The sequence below is a fragment of the Nipponia nippon genome, unplaced genomic scaffold (genome assembly GCF_047370975.1).
Source record: "Nipponia nippon isolate SJK-2023a ecotype South Korea unplaced genomic scaffold, ASM4737097v1 scaffold_10, whole genome shotgun sequence".
In the NCBI taxonomy this organism is placed as follows: Eukaryota; Metazoa; Chordata; class Aves; order Pelecaniformes; family Threskiornithidae; genus Nipponia; species Nipponia nippon.
The window spans coordinates 29704528-29728785 of NW_028262291.1; the positions used below are offsets into that span (position 1 = coordinate 29704528).

At 40.5% G+C, this 24258-nt stretch overlaps 1 protein-coding gene across 11 annotated transcripts in view; it reads left to right on the top strand.

Annotated features, from left to right (window-relative positions):
- Positions 1 to 24027, top strand: part of MGA (MAX dimerization protein MGA) — a 64818-nt gene extending 40791 nt beyond the window's left edge. For 5 of the 11 annotated variants that reach the window (XM_087746270.1, XM_087746273.1, XM_087746277.1 and 2 more), the window contains 9 exons: positions 1 to 1703; positions 9673 to 9797; positions 11189 to 11240; positions 12949 to 13134; positions 13843 to 13954; positions 15546 to 15779; positions 17658 to 17834; positions 18252 to 18404; positions 19447 to 24027. In XM_087746270.1, the coding sequence (XP_087602396.1) occupies positions 1 to 1703; positions 9673 to 9797; positions 11189 to 11240; positions 12949 to 13134; positions 13843 to 13954; positions 15546 to 15779; positions 17658 to 17834; positions 18252 to 18404; positions 19447 to 20747 (4043 nt within the window). In that variant the 3' untranslated portion in view covers positions 20748 to 24027. Of the gene's footprint in view, positions 1704 to 8669; positions 8781 to 9672; positions 9798 to 11188; positions 11241 to 12948; positions 13135 to 13842; positions 13955 to 15545; positions 15780 to 17657; positions 17835 to 17978; positions 18192 to 18251; positions 18405 to 18635; positions 18824 to 19446 lie in introns of those variants that run through there. The other 6 variants (XM_087746280.1, XM_087746274.1, XM_087746278.1 and 3 more) reach the window with 6 other exon arrangements.
- The last annotated feature ends 231 nt before the right edge of the window (positions 24028 to 24258 follow it).

Here is a 24258-nt window from a genome sequence, read left to right on the forward strand (position 1 = left end):
GATCTGTTGTAGGCGTCCGGTTGCCTGCACCTTCTAAGCCTCCTGAGTCACCTGTGTCTCCCACTTCCTCTGTGTCCTCCACTTCTCCTGCCACAAATTCAGCTGTACAAACTGCAGTACCCAAGTTATCCCCTACATCTAATCTAGCCACTCAAGCATCTTCTCTTCTTCCTTCAGTAACAAGTTTTGTGTCACAGGCAGGCACCCTGACTCTGAGGATCTCTCCTCCTGCTGCTAGCAGCGTGACAAATCAAACAGCCTCCGAGTCTAAAATAACCTGCAGCTCAGGTGGTCCGCCAGCTACCACTGCTAATCTCATACCTTTACAATCCGGCAGTTTTGCTTTACTTCAGCTGCCAGGACAGAAGACTGTGCCAAACTCCATTCTTCACCATTTTGCATCTCTTCAGATGAAGAAGGATTACAGGAAAATATGCAAGAAAGAGGACTCGGGTGCTGCTCAGCAAAAGGAGAATGAGAAGGCTTCACACTCAGATGACATTGAAGTTATAGAGTCCGAGGTCACAGTGTCAGATAGGAAACAAGGAGAAAAGGACTTGTCAGTTAACCAGTCAAATAACATTGAAGAGTCAGCATCTGGCACAATCACACCTGATAGAAATTCTGCTACATTAGAGGTGGTGGAGAAGGACTCAAAGGTGCTAGAGAGTTCTTGTGATGATAGCTCTTCTCAGCATGATGTTTCTGCAGATGTCGTATCATCTGACCATTCGTACATCAGTGAGAAACCAAATGATGAGGAAGAAAAAGGGGCCTCTGAGGAGAAAGAGGATTCTGTCAGTTCGGAAACTGTAGCGGAGGCTGTTTCAGCTAACTCTGAAACTGTTCGTGGGCCATCAGATCAGTCTCTAGTTGCTCATCTGGATAATGCACATCCACAGAGTCTTGAGAATCAGGAGACTGCACAGTTGCAGAACCATGGGAAGGAACACATACATGCTGAACAGGAAGAGAAACCAGTAAAAGAGCAGGAAGGAGGTGCACAGACACAGATGAAGGAGGACAACAAAGCAATTTCTGGGCAGTCACAGAGTCAACAAGAGCAAGATGCACAGCTGGAGAACAAGAAGGAACAGAGAGGGACTGAACTGTCTCAGAACAAACAAGAATGCCAGGGTGATGCCGTGGAGCCAGATGTGGGAAGGAAGGAGCACAAGGACTCTACAGAAGCAGAATGCATAAGAGAGAAAAAAGGAAGTAAGTCTGAAATCAGTTCTGCAAAAGAGCAGGATAATGCTTCAGGAGAAGAGCATACAGTCAATGCCGAGGAAGGCAAAGCAAACATAGCTAGGCAGGAAGGCAGTAACAACAAAGAACGAGATGCTTTTGATTCTCAGGAAGAAATGAAAACAGGTCATGATATTGTAACACATGTCAACAGTTCTTGGAGCAAAATATCTAGCATTGTACCCGCTTTGGAAAATAAAAGCGAGGTGGATAATAAAGCTGATACATCTGAGAAAAGTGACATCCTGACACCAGAACAGAGGGCACAGGAAGCCAGGCATCACAAAAAGGGTTACATGCCCACTATTGATATAACTGCTGATGATATGGAAGAGGAAGAAGAGGAAGATGATGATGAGGATGAAGAGGATGAAAAAACTGATGATTCTGCTGATGAGATGCTGGATGGTGCTTCTGACTTCCCAAGTGAAGAGGAAGTAGATGTTGAAAAAGTGGTAAGCATTTAACTATTTATGAAGGGATTTTTTTTTTTTTTTTTTTTTTAAATTGACCAACTAACATGTCACAACCCATGGATTTGAAAGACACAGTATGATGTTTGTGTTCTGGACTTCAGTTTCTTTAGAAAGTCTAGATTGGGGTTCCAGGTGGAAATGTCTTTTCTTTCTTCTTAGTTGCATGTTTTTTATAGGTAGCGTTGTAGTGGCCTTTTAGAAATTGTCCATTTTTCAGATAATGGGAGTTATCCTGAGCAAGCTGTAGTAGAACCGTTGCATGTTGTTTTCCTCCAGTATTTACTCAAGCAACTTGGTTCCTTGTAATATGACTTATGATCCTAAAATGTAGTAGCCAATCTAGTATTTCTGGTATTTTAAGCTGTTTCCTTCTACTTAATTTTTGTAGCCCTTAGTTAACATTCATTTCTGGAAGGAATGTTTGAATCTCTCCTTAAATTCCTGCTGAAATTTAGTAATACATTTAACTAGTGTGTGAAAGCTGTCATTCCATATTCGATAGAAAACAAATTACTCTGGAAGTCACAGAATAAGAGTAAAACATTGTGGTTAGTATAGTTAAGATATGTTTAGATTTTAATGCTTGTAGAATTTCCATCAAATTTCACCCAAAAATGAAAAGAAAACAATCCCACGTGTAACTCCTTGATGTACTTTTTATATATCAGTATGTGACTTAAGAAACAATGCATTGTTACTTAAAACTTATGAAGTTGTGGTTTTGTGAGACAGTCAAATGGACATAAATAAGGTAGCTGTTTCTTGGGATGAGATAAAAGTGGAAAGAGAAGGGTTAAACTGGAGAAGAATCGAAGAACAAACAAATTAAGAATAGGAGAGATTATGTTAGTGTCTTCAGTAATTTGAAAGTGTATAGTTCTTTTAACCCTTTGTGTTAATGTAGTCCTCTCACAGCTGGAAACCAAATTAGACTTCTTTTAACCATATCCAGAGTAACTCAATTAAGTCAGCAATTCTGGCTTTTAGAGAATCTATTTAACTTCCAGAAAAATTGACTAATCAGTTCATATTCCAGCTTGCTATTCTCATTGCAAGATGATAGTGTTTCAGCTGCATGAAGGTGTGGAAACTGAAGGCAGATGTAATTTTTGAAAGATGTTTCAAGCTGAAAACTGAGCTGTTGCTGTCTTGAGTCAGTTGGTGACAGTTTGATAACTCCTGTATCCTTCAATAACTTCAGCAAAGTTATCAAGTTTTGAGAACTACAGTTAGTTTGTGCCTGATGCCCAATAAACTTTCCAGATGCAGTAGTCTTAGGAATCTGTTGGTAAGCCAACAGGTAGTGTAATGTCTAGGTCACAGAGTAGCCTCTTACCAGGGTTGATGTTTTAAAGATGTATTTTCTTTTGTCCTGCAAAAGGATGATGAAACAAAAAAAATAATTATCAGAGATTGTAGGAAATACTTATTTCGGAAGAAACTTACTCTGCAGGTTTTGACTAATACGCTTTGTTAAGCCACATAAGGGTCTATCTTCACCATAAGCTCACACAAACATGCGTAAGCTAGCTTTGGTTCTAGAGCAGTAAAGCTGAGGAATGAGATCTGAGAGGACTGTCAAAACCTGTCTGGAATTTGGGCGAGTTCTTGGTTGTTAGGCTGTGCTGCCTGCAAGTTAAGTTAGCATGTCGATCCCTAATGGAGAATTCAGTTTTAAATCTAAATATCTAAGTCTGTTATTTTCTACTGGGATGTACTCTTTTTATCAGCGTAGTGCTTACAAGACAGGCTGTGCTGGTATATTGTTTGTCAGACTGGATGAAGTCAGATCGTATAAACAGACCACTAGAGGATGTTTATCTGTTTCATTAAGCTAGTGGAAACATAGAAGCGAAATGTACACGCACGTCCACTAATACTTCTGCTTAGTGGAAATACTAATGACAGCTCTTTCACTACTAGTTTGGAATATGGACTGGTTTTAGTTACTCAGGAAATAGCCATTAAAAACTCTGGAAAACTCCAGTGAAGGTCAGGATGATTGCTACTAACCTGTAGTAGCTATAACTGTTTCTTTTTTTAGTACGTTTCCCCACATTGGTTCTCATTGCAGTAATGACTTCATTGTTCTTAATTTTGCATACCGATGCTCTTCAGATGACCTTCTTACCTTGTGCTGACTCTGTACTTGACTTAAGAGACTCTTGTAGACAACTCCTCTACTCAGCAAAAAGAGAGAAGCTTCCCGAGATGGTATCTTTGCCCTTTTGCATTTCCTACCCTGAATTCCATCAAGAGAAGCTTAGGAGGGTTGATCATCTTGGGTTTGGTGATATGAATAAAACCTCCTGAGAATATCTGTATAAGCAAACTAATCAATACCAGGACCTGTTGTCTGAACAAATAAAAGTGCGATGGTCTGGGGTGTGATGTTAAACTGTTGACCTCCAAGACAGGATGATTGCACACACAATTCCTGTTGGGAATGACTGCTTGGCCTGGGCTAAGTCACAGACTCTATCTGTGAATTGTTCACATGAGTGCTTGCTGGCTTAAGCCAAAACCATGCCAGGGGTTGTTCTAGTATTTTAATGCTACAGATAGAGTCCAATGGTCTCGTTTAACTTCCTACTCTAAATATAGCTTCTGTGTCTGGTGAGTTATTTTATTTTAAATGTTGTTAAAATGTGTTTTTCAATCATTCTTTTTCTGAGCTGAACATTAAAATGATAAAGAACTATTATGCATTATTATAACATTGTAAGTGTAATAAAAAGTGCAAGTGACATATTTTATGGATGATTTAAGTTCTAACAATCTTTTGCATGTTCTGAGCTTTTGGTACAGACCATGTGTGAAATCTGCAGACACTGTAGCATAGAAGGCAGATCCAGAAATGAGGCATTTGCTTGGGTAATGCCTAATGACATCCATTGTCATCTACCCTCCTCCTTTCTCAGCACCGTCGCTGAGACTGCCATCAGGCAGTTTGCTCTTCAGGAACCAGCAATAGGGATGTAGGCTGCCAGGGACAGACAGGTAAAAGTGAGAGGAGAGTGCTTAGAAAGAGGTGTTGAAATGCAGAGAGGGAAAAGTGCTGACATTTCTGTAGCAACTTTGGAACTTCTGTTGTAGCGCAGGATTGCTCCTCTTGCAATTCCCCATTCCTTTAGGTATTTTACTCTTACAAGCTCAAAGGCATTTAAATGTTTTGTAACTACAGGACCTGTGGAAAGACTGATGCTAGAAAGGTAGGGCTTCCACAAGTATTTTAAAAGTTTTGCACCCCAACAAGAAGTCATGCTAGGCTGTGAATAGGGTTCAGCCTATGGTGGGTTGGCAGTACTTACATAGGTATAGCTGTTCTTATGGCAGAACTTCAGTGGGCTTAATTCAGACGGTCTTCACGATTGTGATATTTTTCCTGTTGTTAGGAAGTCTGAGGTAGAGAGGAAAGATTTACCATCCTGAAGCGTTTTTCCCTTTGTTGTTAGATGTAAGAATGAAAAAAGGTAATGTTTTTTGTTTTACATATGTCCACATTCAGGATTTGTAAACTTAAAGATGTGAAGTTCTTTGGTGGGCAGTGGAGTGGTTTTACTTCTCTTCCCCCCCCCCCCCCCCCCGAAAAAGATGCCACATCTCAGGTTTTGAATACCATTTTTCTAGGATGATGGCATGTAGAAAGTTCCATGAGAACGGCTCTAGCTGGATAATTACTATCAGCCCTTTGGTTAGCCCCTTGTAACTTGTCAGCACTCAAAAACTTTACCATGATAATGTTTCTTCAGTAAGCTAACTTCCTGTTTTTTTTTCCCCTCACTCTGGGTTGTAGCATCTTTTAAACTACCCTGCATGTCCCCTTCCCTGCAGTGTAATGATGGCCAAATGTAGTTCAGACAGGGTAGTCCTGCCCACTGAAGAAAAACAGTATGTGTCTCTTACACGTAGAATCACAGCAATGATACTACATAAAGTGGAAAAGCTAGAGAAAATATCAGGAGGCATCCAGCATCAAGGAGGCTTTAGGAGAGCAGGCAAGAATGAGAAGTGCTCTATGTATTATGAAATACAACTATATCGTCATGAAATGTGACCTGTTAAATTTCGTAACTCTGCCTCTCGCACATGTAATATTTTCTACATAATAGCGTGTATCTATTTGGTAGTTCTGTAATTCGAATACTATCTTTGTGTGAAAAATTTTTGTTCAGCCAGGTTTTTTTCCTCTGGCGTTATGATGCTTTTCCTTCTCTCATCAGGCCCTGGGGAGGTTTAAAAAAAAGCTGTGGAAGCAACTATGCTACATGTTTACATCACCTGTTGTAGCTGAACAGAAGGTCTGCGTCTGGGGAGATGGTGTAATTTTGATATCTTCCAACTTCTTTGCTTTTGCTTTCCCTTCGCTCCACTCTTACCAGTTAGTAGACTTTAATTTCAGATTCAAACTTACGTTCTTCTGCTCAGCTGAGGAATTCTTGGAATTTCAGCACTCTGGGTCCTCTAGTACATCCTCTAGTTCACTCTGTGAACCCTGGCATAGCAGTTAAGGACTTCTAGAGAATTTGGAAGTCATCAGTTGTGTTTTTGATTTTCCTGCCTTTCTATGACCTTGTGCAAATGGGTTGGTCTCTGCTTTTCAATGGGGAAGCTACAGAATTGACTTAAAGGCAACTTGGATGCATCTGTTGTCTTAAGAACAAAATGACTCGATAAAAAAAATGCTTCCAAAGAGTTACCCCCGTTCATTAAAACTGGATCTTGACAAAGTCTGTAACAAGTAAAGCAGATGTGAGGAGGAGTTGTTGAAAAATTGCTGGCTGTTTGCATAAGTGATATTCTTCAAGTAAGATTTTATGTAGTAGAACTTAAAAGATTTCTTAAGTTACTGTAAGCATATGGAGCCACTCAACAGACCTGAAGCAAAGCTGCGTACTGTTCACAGGCAGTGTTTGAAAGTTGCTGAAACAGCTATGCTGAAATGCAGTGTAGTCTTAACTCGGTCACAGTTTCAGTAGCCCCCTGCCTATGTGTTCTGGATCTAGACTGCAAGCAGTGTTTGGTTAGACCTCACCAAGGTCCCAGGGACGCGGTGTCTCCTGACTTTCCTTCTCTTGCTGTCTTGGGGAGCAGTGGTGACGTGTAGCTCCTGACCAGCCTGTCAGGTTCAAGGTGATGCACTGCTTCCTTGGTAAAGACAGTTCATCTTCTCCATGCTCTACCTGGTCCCACTGCTAACAAGTCTTGCTTTGTGGGAGAATATTTACAGGGTGGAACAAATAAGGATTTTATGGGCTTTCATGCACAGAGAGAAACAGTACTTCCTTAAGTTCCTGCCAGTGCCAGTACCATACTTTCAAAGTCAGATAAGAACTTGTTTTACCTCCATGCTGCTCTTTATACTCATAACAAGAACTGTCATGGCATAATACAGATTCGTAGCTGCTCTGAAGGAAAGCTGCAAGAAACCCCAGAAGTTAGTAGTAGTAGAATAACTTATTTATCTCCTTTCCAAACACAGAACTCACCAGAGATCAGAGCTGCTTTCCTGGGCAGAGAAGAATGGTGTCTTTCAAGTCAACACGTGTTAAAAATGTCTTTGAAAGAAAGAGTGAGATTGTTCTCTAAAGCTAGTAATTTCTCATCTAAGGTCACTCTCCTTGCTCTTCTCTTTCTTTTTCAAAAGACTTTTTACAAGCATAGAGATAGTAGGTAAGATGGGAGTGTGCATATCAACTTGTAGAAGTAAGGATGCTTTTCTGTTCAGATCCAGCAGCTATAGCTGATAACATGAGCATCACTTTTCTTTGTTTCAGCAGTAATATCTCGATACTACATAGTACAGAAAGAGGTGTCAGCTTCTCTGCAAGTGAGTAGTTTAGAAGTTTATACCTCTTTCTACACAGAATCTATGCTACGAACACTTTGTAGGACCCCTCATGACATCAGTGGAAGACTTGGGAATATTTGAGAGTGGTTTTACGGGGGGAGGACACTGCATGGTTTCATTCTCTTAAAAGACTGGAAGATTCTACAGGCAGTATTGCATACGTGTACGTGTGTATGTATGTAGACACTAAAATCTTATGTACTATACACAAACACTCTTTAGATATATGCGCCCTTTTTCATATATATATGCACATACACTTATTATATACTTTACTAAAGGCTACATTGCAATAAAGTATATGTTGCTGTACTTTACAAAGGTTATATCCAGTGTAGCCTTCAGTAAAGGAGGGCAGACTTGCTTAATTTTTCATACTGATTCTGTTTTCAGTTTCCTGTAGCCTCGATGACACAGCCATGGGAGATGGTGTGTTACACAAAGTTTAAAAAATACTGATAATCTTATGTGGCAGCATGATTCACAATGTTGGTCGCTCTGTGGTGTCAGTAACTAAGGTGGCAATTTTCATGTCGTTCTTTGAATTTTAGATAGCCTTGCTGCTAATTGTGTGTTTCGGGGTTGGTTTTTTTTTTTTTGTTTAGAAAAGGTTGTGTTTAGTCAGTATGAAGAAGCCAAATACTATATCAAACATTGCTTATTAGAGATCCTGCTTCTCTGTCAAAAAGGAAATTATCAGCTAAGATTTACTGCCTTGTTATAAATTGACTCCCTTTAAACTAACGTAGCTGCAAATATCACAGGTGTAAATTTCATGACTGATCGGAAATGTGTATCCTTAGCCACTTGTTAGTTATGCTTGTGTGGTAATTTAGGTTGCTCTTGTTTGTTTTCATTATAGTGCTGTATATAGCCTAATCTGTGGTCAGCTGAGTAAGTGCAACACTTTCTCCTTTCTAATCAGAGTTTCTTAGAACAGCAGTGTGAGTTGCAGATAACTTTAAATAACCAGTACCATGGAAAGCATTTATTAGAGGCCATTTATGGATCCAGTATCGCACATTGCTTTTTCTTTTTTTTTCCTGTTCTGCACTGAAGTGTTTTTTGTGAAGGACTGTTTGCATCAATTTCAGGTAAGTATTCATTTCAGAGAAGGAGATTGCAGCTCCTCAAAAAGAAGGAAAAGAAGGACAAAGAGAAGGAAGGAAAGACAGAAGAGAAGAATAGGAGGAGGACAAGATTGGGTTAGTTCAGGGAACTGGGTGAAATAGAGTACAGAATGGAAGTATAATTAAATTTTCTTACTTAAGGAGGAGAAAGAGTTCTGCATTCTGTAAGCAGACCAAAGGTTATAATTATAAAAAACTTCAATGAAAACTGTAATACAAAAAATTGCTTCAATAAGGCTTGTTTTGTTGGGGGGGGGGGGGTAATCATCACCTGGTACTACAAATGGCCGCAAGATTGGTATTTAACTCTTGTAGTTGCTACAGCACTGCAGTTGTTCTCTATCTCTGTCTTCACAGATGGTAGCAAGTTTTCTTGGTCAGGCAAGCATGGAGAAAAAGTACTCTTCAGAATATCACAAATATTTAAAATAATTATTGGTCAGCGTTTTGGGAAGAGCCAAAATCGTACTCTTCATCATGTAAGCAGTTTACTGTATGACCCAAAGAAGCCTGGTTGTATGATGTTCTGACTGTTGCTATCTTAGGTATGAGAGACCATTACCAAGGTTATAACTGTCTCATGTCAAAATAATGTTAGTTAGCAAGAGTCTATAGCAGTAGGTTGTAAAGGCAGTTTAATTTTATTTGAAAATGGAGGCAGGGAAGCTCTGTCCTGTGAAAGCTTTTTATCTCACCCATAGTAAAAGCATAAATGACAGAGGTAGGTTTTGCCCTTAGTAGAACTCATTTTGCAGAGTTGCTAGTGGGAGGAATTCCTCAAGGTGACAGTTAAAATAACCACCTGCTTAGCACTGTTTATTGGCCAGTGTAGCTGGAGATGTTGATTCTATAATGGTTCTTAATGTTATAATGTAATCTCTTTTGAGACTGAAGTGAAACTGTTTTGGCCTGAGCTCTATTGCTAAGTAGATACTCATTTTAAAAAACAAAACAAAAACTGTTCCAGGATGCGTGTGAATACAGTGAGGATGACGAGCAGGTGGACATTGAGACCGTGGAGGAGCTTTCAGAGAAGATTAACATTGCCCGTCTGAAGGCCACAGCTGCTAATATCCGACCTTCCAAACAGAAGTAAGCATCCTTGGAGAGCACTACAGTTTTGTATTTTATTGATGAGCTGGCGCTGAGTGAACCCATTAAACAACAGGTTTAATGTGATGGTAAGATAAAGCAAGGCTTGTGTCAGGTCTTCCTGAGCGCTGGTGCTTCCCAGTGTCTGTGAGGATGGGGCTGGCAGAACTAAGAGTAGATTAGAGGTGTCTTAGCCTTTTTTTTTTTTTTTCCTTTCTCCCCCCTCCCCTCTAATCAATTTGTTCATGGGGATGTGTATCTTAAAACGTAAAATTATTATGAGTGAATCGCCTCCCTTCCTGCAAACTGCAGATGAGCAGGGTCATCTTGGTTTTAAATGTGATTTTGCAAGCTTTGTTTATTCTTGCTGATGGACTTGTTATTTTTAGGCAGGAGCATTCATTGGCTTAATCCCTGATCCTGTAAATGAAAGCTTTGTCTTTGGGACCATTGCCCCAGCAAAGAAAGTATTTTCTTATTTACATATAGTCTGCCATGGTTGGATAGCTTAGCTTTTTTTTTCTCCTGTTTTTTGTTTGTTTGCTTGTTCTTTGTTATTGTTGCTGCCCTTGCATTTATAATGACAAAATTCAAAGTAAAAACACGGCTGACTTGAGGTATGTAAAGATGGTCATGGTGATTTCTCAGTTGCACCAGACGAGAATGGGGAACATTGCATCCTTAGTTCTTTTTGTTTGAAGAATTTTTTTGTAGAAACTCGGAAAAATCTGTTTGGCGATACTATATGCCTCCCAGATAGTTCCTATTTTTTTTTTTTCCTTCAAAGATACAGCTCAACTTTTATCCTTAGATGGTGACTTTGCTATAAATTGTAAAGAACTTTCAGTGAGAGAGGAAAAACAGATGTCATGTTTTGTAAAAAAGAATTCTTTCAAATGTGTATTGTTCTTTGTTTTCTTGAAGCTCCTGAGATATGAGGAAGCTGTTATTATGTATTAGGATAGTAATAAGTATGAGGATTTTGGTTTGTTGTTCTTGGTGGGGGAGGGATTGCTCTGCCATCTGTATTGAATCTGTGTTTTTTGAAAAAAGAACCAAAATGTAATAAAAAAACCCCAAAACTTTCTGCAGCTAACAGTCACGGGCTGAATTTATTCTCTGTGGCATATAGTGAAATAGTTTGTCTTTCGCACTATGGGATGATTTTACAGCTTTCAGAATGGCTGATTTTTTTTCCAGGATGATGGCATTGGAGATAAGAGTTCACTTTCTTGAGAAGCTCAACAGTATCCTGCTTTTATGTAGTTATACAAGGAAGAGTTAATTTCAAGGGATAAAAATGAGCAATGCTAGGCTGTTGGGATGTAGTTAATGAGGATAGAGTGCATGAGATGAGTAGTGTTGGGAAAAACTTTTTACCTTTCTTCCAGATACCATGCTCGTAATTCTTCGGATGAAAAATTATCAGAAAAACCTACGAAGGTATATGTTTGCTCTCCTCTTTCCTTTTGGTATCACACCTCCATTTTAAAGATAAACTTTCATCTCAAGTGCAACTCTTAACGCGATTTATCTACCTTCCATATATTTATGATTGAATGCAAGAAACCAAATGTGTATGTGGGGGGGAAGGGCCTCAGTCCAAATCTCATTAAGGAAAAAGGACTGCTACTGGCATCAGTGGGTTTCAGATTCAGCTTTATGTATGGGAGGAATATCTGCTTTTTATTTATTAGTATGTTTGCTTAGGTATTGTGTTCTTGGCATAAATCATTTTTACAGCACACAAAATAATGAACAACTGAAAAATGTTTTCACGTGTCGAAGAATTCAAGTATGTAGGATTATGCAGGCACAGCACTGGGCGAAGGATTTCTGAAAACAATAGTTTAAATAATATGTATTTACGTAAGTTAAATATAACGCAGAATCCTTTCAAACCAAAACTCACTGCAATCCTTCTGAAGCTTACGCTGTATTTTAGGGTGGCTTTGCAGCCAGTTTCACTAACAGTCCATGATAACCATCTGTGATGTACTTGATGTCAGGTCTAGAGCTACCTGGTGGGGTGGGGCTTTGAGGTGGGGTGGGAGCCTGGTGTACGTCTTAGACATTAGTGCAGACTGGTATATACGCTTTTGCCTGAGATGGAGAGGAGTTCCACGATGCTCTGCCTGCCTCGCCTTCTCCATGTATTCTTCTCTCCGCCCTTGAAGTTACGGCATGAGGCCCTTCCTTGGGAGGAACCTAACGCCCAACACAAGAGCAGATGCCGTTGCAGCCTTACTGTGCTCAGTCTGCCTGTGAGGGCAAAATGGATGTCAAGAGCCAGGTTTCAGGAGACAGTCTTCCGATTCCTCTTAAGGCCAGCAGGCTCAGAAATAGTATCACTGGACCTGAGGAGTTTTTCCACTGATTCACTGGGGTTTGGAGCAGACTTAAAAATGATGTAAAAACTGCGTTAATACTACTCTTAAGAATTACTTCATCATGAAATAAATAGCATAATCGTACAAAACCTGTAAGAGTAATGATGAAATGACAAACGTTCAAATCTGTAGAGATTAGTGATTATGCTTGTTACCTGTCAACCTTTTTGGAAACGTAAGCAAATTCAGAATCAGAGCCTGTCTTCGATACTTTCTGTTTCTTGGTAGATGTCTGGGTTGATAAGTTTCAATGTCGTCTTTCACATTATTACCTACAATGTCTCTTGGCCCCAACCCATATATACCCACGAAACAAAATAGAAATCAAACTAGTTTAACTCCAGGGAAAAATTCAAATGTCCTATATTTGATGCGATTGTTTCATTCATTAGTAGACTTTTTTGACAAGCAAATAACAAAAAAAATTTGGCTCAAACATGCGTGATTTTGCTGTAATCCTGTGGCTTACCTAAGTAGCCTTGTATTGCAAAAAAAAGGAAGCTTATGAATAGAAGGGACTGCTCATGATCTTTTCCTTTAGGGTTGATGTGATTATGTTGGTCACTTCTTGTTGGTCAGCATTTCATGCTTATTGCGCGTGCTTCTTACACCGAACTTTCATGAAGACATAATAGCAGAACAGCATGACATGAAATCTTCAGGTGTCTGTAGAAGCCTTGTAAATCAGGCATGCCTTTGAACATTGTTTGCCATTACATTACCTTTTTTATTTAAACTGGTCAATATGGTTACTTCTCCAGCAGAAACCTCAATTCTGGAACAGAAAGCTGAAGACTGAGGCAGAAGCCTTTGCTCATTACCGTCAGACACACACGGCAAATGAACGCCGGCGACGTAATGAAATGAGAGATCTCTTTGAAAAGCTGAAGAGAACTCTGGGGTTACACAACCTTCCCAAGGTCTCCAAATGCTACATTCTTAAGCAAGTAAGTACTTTGAAGCTTAAGTGATGAGGAGAATCATTTCATCTGGACAGAGTAATTAAGCTAGTGTGAACTCTTTGAGTGAGTCCCAGTGATATTGTGAATAGAGAACTTCTGTGACCTTTACAGGACTCTAGAATAAAACAATATCTGAAAGAATCTGTGTTCCTAAAAGCTTAATCTTGATGACACAGATGCATGTTTTCAGATTAGCCCTCTCCTTGTTACATTCTTTGTGAATTTAATCATGGAAGATTGTGTCTCAATTCCTTGGTGGTTTACTGTGTACATCAGGCAGTTTTGAAATACATTGAAGCCTTCCTTTTTTAATGCAGGACAAGATAGCATTTCATTAAATATTATACTAATGTTAAAAACTTAATTGTAAAAGTATAAATGACAAGAAACAAAACATAAGCATAATTAGGTATCTACAACTTATCAGCTGTACCTTGAAATTGTGGGATAAAAGCTCTTTTCTTTAAAATAGCTGAACGTTGGAGGAAGGACAAACAAGACGTTCATCACTTTTCAGCTTGCATTTAGGGAAAGGTGGCATTATGTGGTACTTCACATGCTTTCTCTGAGTCCTGGTTTCTCGAGATGATGAAAATGTCTAAATAAATTTTGTAAACGGTTCTGGGAAGGAAAGCTATTTTTTTTATTTTGTGTATCCTTGATTTATAAATCAGTTCTCTGACACTCTTCTAGGCCTATGAAGAAATCCAAGGATTGACTGATCAGGCAGATAAACTTATTGGACAGAAGAACTTACTGACACGCAGGCAGGATGTTTTGATTCGAAAAGTATCCACGCTTTCAGGTGAGACTGTTTTTGGATACAGACTAGCTGGAATAATGAAAGAAAAGGCTTTTAAGAATGGGAGTGAGTGGAGTGGATCTCTGTGGATCCGGGTGAGTCATTAGTTCACGTAAAAATTAAGCCTCTTGACGCCAAAGACCTGCTAAGCTCTGACTCAGCGATACACTCATGGTGCTGATAAGAACTGCTTTTATTTTCCTTCATGCCTAAAAGGAAGTGTACAGTGATCTCTGTGCTGCAAGCCAGAGGCTTGGGTTCTTGTGCATGGGGTATGCTTTAGTGGCGGGGAGGGGGGGAAGTCACTTCATTCTGTCACTGGCCACTTCCTGAAACAGATTTTCTGCTCAGTGCTTCACAAGTATCCACAGCCGTCTTTGATCAGTACTAAAACCTCTGACTCCTTTGGTCAGCTTTGCAAATAACTATCCTTGCACTGCTTTCCTGAGAACTAGTGCTAGTAGTGTCTAGAAGGTGGCAGCTCTGTCCATAGAACAAAATTGCAGTATATTGCAAGCTGCTACTCATCTAGGCATTTCAAGACAAAACCATGTCATATTTATTGTGTCTTTCTGTCTCATTTGGAGGTGTAGGAAAGCTGTGACACATCTTCAGCCAGTGCCAAAATGTGTGTGAACAAACAAAACATTAATTTATTCTTGTAATCTTCTTACTGTCTGGAAATAAAAACAGGAGACTACCCGTAAGGTAGAAATGAAAGATACTTAAATCTTGTGTATTCATGTGAATCAGTTCGTGTATATTTGAGGTACTTGGTGGGGGAACAAAAAAAAAAAAGAAAAAAAAAATTAAAAAGTATGTTAGTGAACCCTCAGCTTAATCCAGAAATGTATGGTAGGCCTTTGGGGCAGGGAATGAAAGCAAGTAACTTCACAAAGTAGTTTTCTGATCTTCTGCATTCCTAGTGAAGTACCTCAAAACGGTTGAGGACAAAATCCTCTCTCAGGAAAGTTAGTTAAATATAGACTTTAATTAAAGATAGACCATGATGTTAGAACATAAATACTAAGCAGGAAACAAGCCAGTATAGTTATTTCAGCTTTGATCATATTACATTGTGTGCATCTGCAGAAAAGAAATTATTTATAAAATCTTTGTGTTTGTTCAAGGTTACAATTTTCATGCCAATGGTAAATGGTATGTGAGTTTACCTCTAAATGTCAGTTGAGTAACAGGGTGCATTAGTCCAAGAAACTTCACTCCAGGTAAAGGTAACATTTTGTCCGGTAGTCGTACATTTATCATTAGGAGAGATGGGAGGTTTTTTCACAGCTGTGAATATTTTCAAGTGGTACTTGTTCAGCAAGAGCTAGTGCTTGTCCAAGCTGACTTCAGCTCATCAAAGTTGCAGATAAATTCTAAAATGTATGAATGTTTCTGAAGGAAAAAAAAATCTTGGAACAAATAGGTAATTACTTCCCACTGTTAGGAAGTATGCTATTTACTTGGTGGGGGTTATCTATTGTATAGTAGTTGAATGGTGTCAACTTAATAGATTTTTATTTCTGTCTTCAGCTCTTTACTTTTGGAAAGAGAGTTTGAAGGTAGGTTGACTCTGATAATTTTTCTGTAGGAAAGACAGAAGAGGTGGTCCTGAAGAAGCTAGAATACATTTATGCCAAACAAAAAGCAGTAGAAGCACAAAAAAAGAAGAAACAAGCTGAGCCAGAGGAATCTGTTGTAACCTCAACTGCTAGCACACAGCAAGAAGGATCTTCTGCTCCCTCCAGAGAGCTGGCCCAAATCACTATGACAAATAGAAGAGGCAAACCATTGATACTCGCCAGAAAAGGAGGCCGTGCCACAGGTGGGCTAAAAGTGATGCACGTTTCGCATAAAGGGGAGGCAGACATTGAAGCAGCACCCCATGGGAGGGCAAAATGCCTGCTTGTGCAGGCAACTTCTTTCTTGAAGCAGAATTGAGTATAGGACCGGGAAGTGTCCATCCAACAGGTGCGGAAACCATTTGTTTTCAGTAGGGATGAGACCAGCAGTAACGAGGTCTTCAGATGAACGTGACTTTTGAGTTTCAGAATGATGGGAAGTAAATTCCTATTAAGTTGCCCTTCGGTCTCATGGAGTTTCACGGCATGCCTGCAGGGATTTCTGAGAGGCAAAGGTGGTTCTTTTTCTGCTGACTCAAAACCTGAAGCTCAAGCCCCAGAATACTGGAGTTGCTAAAACAGATTCAGTTTTAAAAACATCCCAAACAAGCTAGCTCTTGAGGTGGTGGAAGACTTGCTCTTGAATTAAATGGCAGAATTGTGCCGGGTCCTGTGCTTCGGGATGGCAGAATTGTGCCGGGTCCTGCACTTGGGTCACAACAACCCCATGCAACGCTACAGGCTGGGGGAGGGGTGGCTGGAGAGCTGCCTGGCGGAAAAGGACCTGGGGGTGTTGGTTGACAGCCGCCTGAACATGAGCCAGCCGTGTGCTCAGGTGGCCAAGAGGGCCAATGGCATCCTGGCCTGTATCAAGAATAGTGTGGCCAGCAGGACCAGGGAGGTGATAGTGCCCCTGTACTCGGCACTGGTGAGGCCGCACCTCGAGTGCTGTGTTCAGTTTTGGGCCCCTCACTACAAGAAGGACATTGAGGTGCTGGAGCGTGTCCAGAGAAGGCCAACGAAGTTGGTGAAGGGTCTGGAGCGCAAGTCTTATGAGGAGCGGCTGAGGGAGCTGGGGTTGTTTAGTCTGGAGAAGAGGAGGCTGAGGGGAGACCTTATTGCTCTCTACAACTACCTGAAAGGAGGCTGTAGCGAGGTGGGGGTCAGTGTCCTCTCCCAAGTAACAAGCGACAGGACGAGAGGAAACGGCCTCAAGCTGCGCCAGGGGAGGTTTAGGTTGGACATTAGGAAAAACTTCTTCACCGAAAGGGTAGTCAGGCATTGGAACAGGCTGCCCAGGGAAGGGGTTGAGTTTCCATCCCTGGAGGTATTTAAAGAACGGATAGATATGGTGCTTGAAGACATGGTATAGATGAACTTGGCAGTGACAGGTGAATGGTTGGACTCGATGATCTTAAGGGTCTTTTCCAGCCTTGACGATTCTATGATTCTATGAATTGTCAGACACTTCAGAAATTTTTTTGAGCTGAGAACTTGTGGAGAAGGATTCGGCGTTTATGGAGACTTTCCCACCATAAATGTGGGAAGGACCATAAGAACGGCAGAAGTTTAAACTTTCATGGTAGTACCACTGTAATATTTTGTAAGGATGTGGTGATGTTTCTTATTTTGGTGATAATAAATAGACCTTACTTGAAGTGGTCTTGGGCTTTTATAAACCAACCGATCATTCTGGTTTCCCAAGCCTCATTTTTGTCCAGTCCTAGGGAAGTTTGGCATCAGAATTTGGATGTGGTGAGAGAACTCCCTTTCTTTCTTTGGACTGAAAAGTCCCCTGTGTAATTTCAGCAAGACTGCTCTGATATTTGATCAGGTTGCCACTCTGGAGAGGTAAGATTATGTTATACTGCACGAAGAGATAGTACAGACTGGCTCTAGCTGTGTAGGTGAGGTTCCTGAAGCCTGCATAGCTTTTGTAGCAGCTTTCTAATCTAGGGCTTGTAAACCTTCTAGCTGGAGTTCCTTCCGCAGCTGTACTTAACACTGGATCGCAGGGTCATTTGCCATCAAGGGTGCTATGCCAGAATAAATTACTGATTTACATATTTCTTTTTTTACAGAGGACACCTCATCCTCTCTTACACTAACTGCTGCAAGCCTAGTGATGACGCCACAGGGGCAGGTGCTTACGCTGAAGAGCCCGCTGGTACCAGGGCAGGTAGCAGCTGTTCCTTCCACACTACTGCAAGCTGAATTAAAGCCTCGAGCTGTTGGTACTGCCATGACAGCACAGCCAGGTATGATCATGTGAGAACATGTTAATGAAAATCAGTATCATGCTGTTCATAGATGTGCGTAGCAGTTTGCAAAGTAACATGTTACTTAATTTTTGCTTTGATTTTTTTTTTTTTTTTTTTTTACAACTTAACTGAGTGAGGTAGAACCGAACCCTTAAGAGAGAGTTGATATAATTAACTCAAAGTGTCAGTTTATCAACAGGTAAGTAAAATCTGTTAAATTTCACTATTCCCAAATTAGGGAAACATAGGGAAGATCACCTAACCAATCTATATTTCTACTTTTTACCACTTTCAGATGGTATTACAGTGTAAAGTCTTGCCTAGAAGTGCAAGGCTCTTATTTTCCTGGCTTGACTGAGTATCTGAAAGGCTCTTGTTTCCACCTCACCCTCCCTTCCCCTTTTCTTGGATAAGGTATTGCTTCTGTGATGATTCAGCTGCCAGGATCAACTGTTCCTGTCCAAGTAAAAGGAATCCTTACTAACTCTACCATTCCCATTACACTGTCAACTGTTGCTGGAAACCCAGTGCCCTCAACAGTAGTATCAGCTACAGAGCCCCACTCAGGTAGGCTCTTTGTTTTTTATGCATCTTTTTGCTTGCATGCAGGGAACATTACCCTTGCAAAAATTAAGGTAAATTGTTCTCTCACTAGGAAGTAATGATAGGTACTATCATCTGGGTATGCAAAGAAAATCACTATTAAATGTTTTGAGCAGTTTAGATGGGCCTCTAGGGGATTATAGATGAGAGCTTTTTAACTTTCCTTTTCACCTCGCTGATCCTCCTTGCCCTCAGCAAAGTCAGAATAAGTGGGGACTGGAATGTGTCTGTGGTGAAGTGCATCCTGCTGGGGAAGCTGCAGTGCAAAATGGTGGTGGGGCTGCTGAAAATCTTCGCGTGTTACATCCAGGCTCTTACTCTGGCACAACCCCTTCCTGTACCCTGCCAGCTCTGCTGCCTGTTGGAGACATGTTTCAAGACTGAGTACTGTACGTTGGGTCTAGGCGGGAGGTGGTTCCTGCCAATAGTGTGCTGCTTGCCGTCTGTTGTGTTAAAAGCAAGCCGCTCGCTTTCTGCTTCACTGTAGTCATTTGATCATAATGAAAAAAGAAAGTTCACTTCAGATTTGGGGCTGGGAAAAATCTGAGTGCTATAAATAGGAAACTGCTTGGAGGCAAAAAGTAAGTAGTCGCGTAGTCCCTGAAATGCCTCTGAAGTATTGTGCACAAAAACAGTATTTGCAAAACGTGAGCATAAAAGTGAAGTGTGAAAAAACAGTAAGGGAGAAAATTGTCATTCTGTTTTCCTTGTGCATCACCATCAGAACTGTACGCATTAGTGATTTGCATTTGTGCTAGCCTGCTGAAGGAAGGGACTGGGCAAGTGGTTCTGGGATAATAGATGCGGAGCTTGCTCTTTTCCTGTAAGTTGAAAGTTAAGCTATTAGTGTTTTAAGGCTTCACTTGACCAAAACTGTGTAAGCGGTTTAAATTGTGAATAGCAGCTTACTTGAGGAAGAGCTGAAAGTGAGCAAATTATATTTAATTAGGAATTATCTTGCAGTTAGCATGGATCCTGATGGATGCTGCTTTGTTTGGTTTTGCAGAAAGTGAAGATTCGTTCATGATGCCAAAGATTGTTAATGTAACATCACTGGCTGCTGAGGGAAGCATGAGTCTAAACCTGAACAGAAACAAAAATGCTAATAGAACAACAGCTGCAGGTGCTCAGGCTTCTGAGAAATCCTTGGTTGTAGCACCCCTTGAAAGTAGGAAGAGTGATAGCGTCCTTTCAGAAGAAAAGTCTAAACCATGTCCTGGAGACAGTGGCGGAGATGGAAAAAATACCACAGGTCCCACAAAAGCGTTCTTTGAAAATAAAGATGGCTTTCCACAGCTCCGGAACGTATCATGTACAAAGGAACCTCCAGAGTCCTTTAGTAAAAAGCTCTGCATTGGTGAGTTTGTAGGAAGCCAAGCCAGGAGGAAAGACAGTGATGCTGGAGGAGAAAGATTAAAATCTAAAGAATTGCCATTCCGCAAGCTGCAGATCAAAGATTCCAGGATAGAAATGGAATTGAGGAAAGTAGCATCTGCAATGGAGGAAGCAGAACTGGATGCAAGTGAGTTACTGAGCAGCATTGAGGAGAGCGATGACACTGATGAAACTCTCACTTCACTGCTCAATGAGATTGCCTTCCTCAATCAGCAATTGAACGATGATGCTTCAGCGATGTCAGAACTGCCCAGCACTCTGAACTCAGATTTTTCTCATGAAGATGCAGAAGCTCGCCGGGGAACAGCCAGTGATCTCACTGCTGCAGATGGGTCTTCCTTCCAGTTTGGCCATTTGGGAGGCAGTTTTAAGGACCTTTCTGAAGTTTCAGAGGGGGGTGGCTCTATAAGCCCTCTCCTGCTGCACCTAGAAGATGATGACCTTACTGACGGAGACAAGAACTCTGGGGAGCCTTCATCTGAAGCAGATGTTTTAAAGATAGTAATAGGTGCTGAAATGAAGGATCCTCTTCCCAATCTGTCTGTAACCAGTGGTGGGAATGGCAAAACCATAACAACCTTGGCTGAGAGCGCTAATGTGACTCCACCAGTTTTGCAGATGAAAACTAATCCAGAAGCTAGTAGTGCTGACACTTTGTGGAGGCCCATGCCCAAGCTGGCACCACTTGGCTTAAAAGTGGCAAGTCTGCCAGCGGACTCAGAAGGGCAGAGTAATAAAGTGATGCCCTTACTGGCACCTGTAGTTGCAAAACTGGCACCCAGTGGGGTAAAAACTTCATTACCTGCAACTGTTCAAGAAGGACAGGATAACAAAGTGATGCCCACGTTAGCACCTGTGGTTACGAAATTGAATAGTACTGGGACCTTGCCTTCAAATTCAGCAGGCAAATAAATGCATATATTTTTTATCAGAGACTGGAATGGAGATCTGGAGCAGTGAACCAGTGTCAGAGTTCAGCAACCTCCCTTGTCTGCAACGCTTGTTTTCTGTATGGCATCAGCACTCTCTTCATCTGAGGGCAGGCCCCAAATTGAGAAATAAGTGCTATGAAGCTTTAGGCATGTTGACATATTTTTACCTCAGTGTTGTATTCTGGGTGTTCTTCTTCCCCTTCACAAAACAAGGAAGATGATCTATAACCATTGCTGGGCATGGTATCCTTCCGAAATTGGGCCCTTCACAGAAACAGTTTGTCAAAGGACTGAGAAACCTAGGCTGTTGAAAGAAATTCCCTTCCCTTCCCCCCACCCCCGCAGGGAGGCAGCTGTCTTGTTGGGGAAAAAATCTGGATTACTTGGTTTTGTACCAGGCAAATTATCTATGCAGAAACGGGATTGTTCACATTTGCTGTTTTTAATGTTTGCAGAATATGATAAATGTGCAGAAATGAGACTGCAGTTACTCTCAAACTTGTTACCTAGAGCAGCGGGAGATCTGAGACTGTGCAGAGGGCTGAAGTGAAAAGTTTTTGTTCTTTGGTGCTAGATAGTTCTCTGGCAGAGACTCTTTTAGGAGCTTATGCACAGAAGATTTTACTAAACATCTATAACTCTCACTACATGGGGAAGAAAACGATATTTCCCAGTGTAATTAGGACAGTAGGTTAACTTTAATAAAACTACTAAAAAAAAAAAACCCTCACTTTTGCCTCCTGCCCCTATACAAATACTCCCTCCTTTGGTGCTTAGGGCGTCTGGAAGGAAAAATTACAGAGAGTAGAAAGAAATTTGGGCACCCTATTACGTCTTTAAATACGTTGCTGAAGTAGTGTTTTCCCAGTTCTTGTTTTCTTTCCTCCTGTCATTCTTAAAGATGTATTTGGTGGCTAGGAATGTTAATAGGAAGTGTTGCTTCATAAAAATACAGAACGCTTTCAGGACTGTTGTAGCCTAGCATAAATGAGCGAGGTGTATATGTGAATGTATATATGAAAATATGTGTATATCTTTCCAAACCTTCCATTTCTTTATAAATTCAGGAAAGGTACTCAGAGGTTTCTCACTGCATTTGCACAAGCTGTGTATAGCAAAAAAAGTCAACAAAAATGCTCATTACCAGGGAAATAGGGCAGTATTGAATCACAAGATGTATTTTTTATTCTTTTCTGCCACTGCTTACTCAGTAACCTGTAGATGCTCTTCACTGTTCAGCTGTTGGATGTGAAGGCCCTACAGACTGTAAAGATATTTATATTTTTGTACACAATTTTTGTTTTCATAGTTTTCTTGACAAATGAAATTTTCAGCCTAGGAGAGATGATTTGTTAATGAGTGTATACACAATCTTTTCCTATCAAGTTTGTAAATATGAGTTACAGTGCGCTTGAGGGGCTTCTTAACTGCTCCAGAAAGGTAAAAAACATTGCCATGAAAATTCTACAGAATTTGGTGGTGCATTTTGCTTTATGTTTAGGAATGTAATCCCCTGTCTTATTGTTCCAGCAACAGCAGCTGGGATTTCCCCCCACCCCTGAAATTCCCCATCTTTGGTGATGCAGTAATGCAGGAATTTCATCTTTGCAGCACTGAGGTTGTGCAGGTGTTGAGAGTGACGTTCTTCCACAGTTCGGGAGCAGCGTTTGTACGCAGTGCAACCATATGCCCTGTTCAGTAAGCTGCATCTTCTGGGTCTGTGCCTAGGTTAGATCCACCAGGGGATACACGTACCTTGGGTGTTTCCTCGTCTTTTTTATGATTTTATATTATGCTGCAGAGGAGAGAAGCCCTTCAAGCTTGGTATGCATAAAGTTACTCCAGAGCGTACATAAAAAAAGGTTCTTCAGCTGGCTATTCTAAATGGTGTGTTTTAAAGCAGTTACAGCTAACTCTTCATTGCCTTTCGCATATTTACTATTTTAATATTTGATACAAGTCCTGTAGTAGTGATTTGGAAAAGAGAGTATAGCTCAGCATGAGAGTCATGCAGGGTCTTACAGTTGTCACTTGAATGCCTTAGAAAAGGGAATTTACAATATAAAAAAGTATTTAGACATGTGTTGCTTATTGTTAAAGAATTTTAACCTTATTTTAAACCAGTGGAAATCTGGAGTAACTAAATTAGTTTAGTAGCAGCACATCAGACTTAAATTTATTTACCTGGGAATCTGGTTCTGAGCATTTCTAATAGGCTGAAGTTGCTTATTTTTTTTACCTATGGCAGTTTGTTTCGCCAATAGAATTAATTCTCCTGTGCGTGAAACAGCAACCAGAACGGTGCTGTGATTCCTTTCAAACTGCTAATCGCTGGCCTTTCTTTCTGCACCCCATCCTTTTACGGTTACAAATGGCTAATTTTAATTACAGAATTGCGTGCTAATCATATCTGAATACTTTTTGAAAGTATGTGTGCTTTGCACACTTCTGCGGGACAGAGAAAGCTGTAACATGAAAACCATTCATGTATTATCTAAAATAAGTGCTGTACTTTTGAGGATGTTTTGTCCGTTATCAAGGTAATGGAAAATGCCTGGATGTATTTACTGTTTGGCACTGGGCAGTAAGGAATTCTACTGCAACAAAAATGGACTGTGTAAAGATGACAGCAAAAACTTTCGGTTCCTGAACGTGATTACTAAATTAACTAAGAACAGACCCCAAATCTGGCTGCAAAAAGTGGTAGTTGGTGCAGTTCCAAGAAGGTTCTGTGGTGGGTTCTACCAGGCAACAAAGCATGTTCGAAATGCTCTTTCTTCCTTTTTGCTCTCCTTGTTCCACTGTCTCATGTCTGCAGCTTAATATTTTGCTATGAATTTAAATACTGATTCTCTTTTTTTGCTCTTCCCTCAAGCTCCCATTGGTTTGGAATAAACCTTTTAAAGATTACATATGCTGTCTTTTGAGGCAATAATGCAAGAATATGACACGTAATGACAAGATTTTTAGAATCAGGAGAACAAAGGAAACCCCTGCAAGGCGCACGTTCTCACTAGACCAAGAGACCTGGAGATTCTGTTTTTTACACATCTGTAAATAGACTGGAATGTTTTTAAGAATATAATGAAATGTCAGATTTAGCTTTTTTCCTTTTATATATTAAAATATATCTTTCCCTCTTTTCTGCTTTTGAAAAATTGATATTTTTGTAGAAATCTAACAATACAGGACTCTTAAAATAACTGTATGTGAGGGACAAAGTGTAAAACTAAAATAAACCAATCGAGGTCAACTAGAAACTGGCTTTGAAAGTTTATTACAGGGAGGGAGAGGGAGCAGAAATGACGCGGTGGCGTGCTGTTGGTGACACTTGGCATTGGACCTGAGCAAATGATAGGCACGTATGCTCTGAGGCAGAAGTTTTGGCAACACAAACGTCGTCTGGGTTTTGGTTCAAGTAATCTTGACAACTCGGAGGAGATTTTTCTCTCTTTAGTCTTGAGCAGTTTGCAGGAGATGTTATTGGTTGT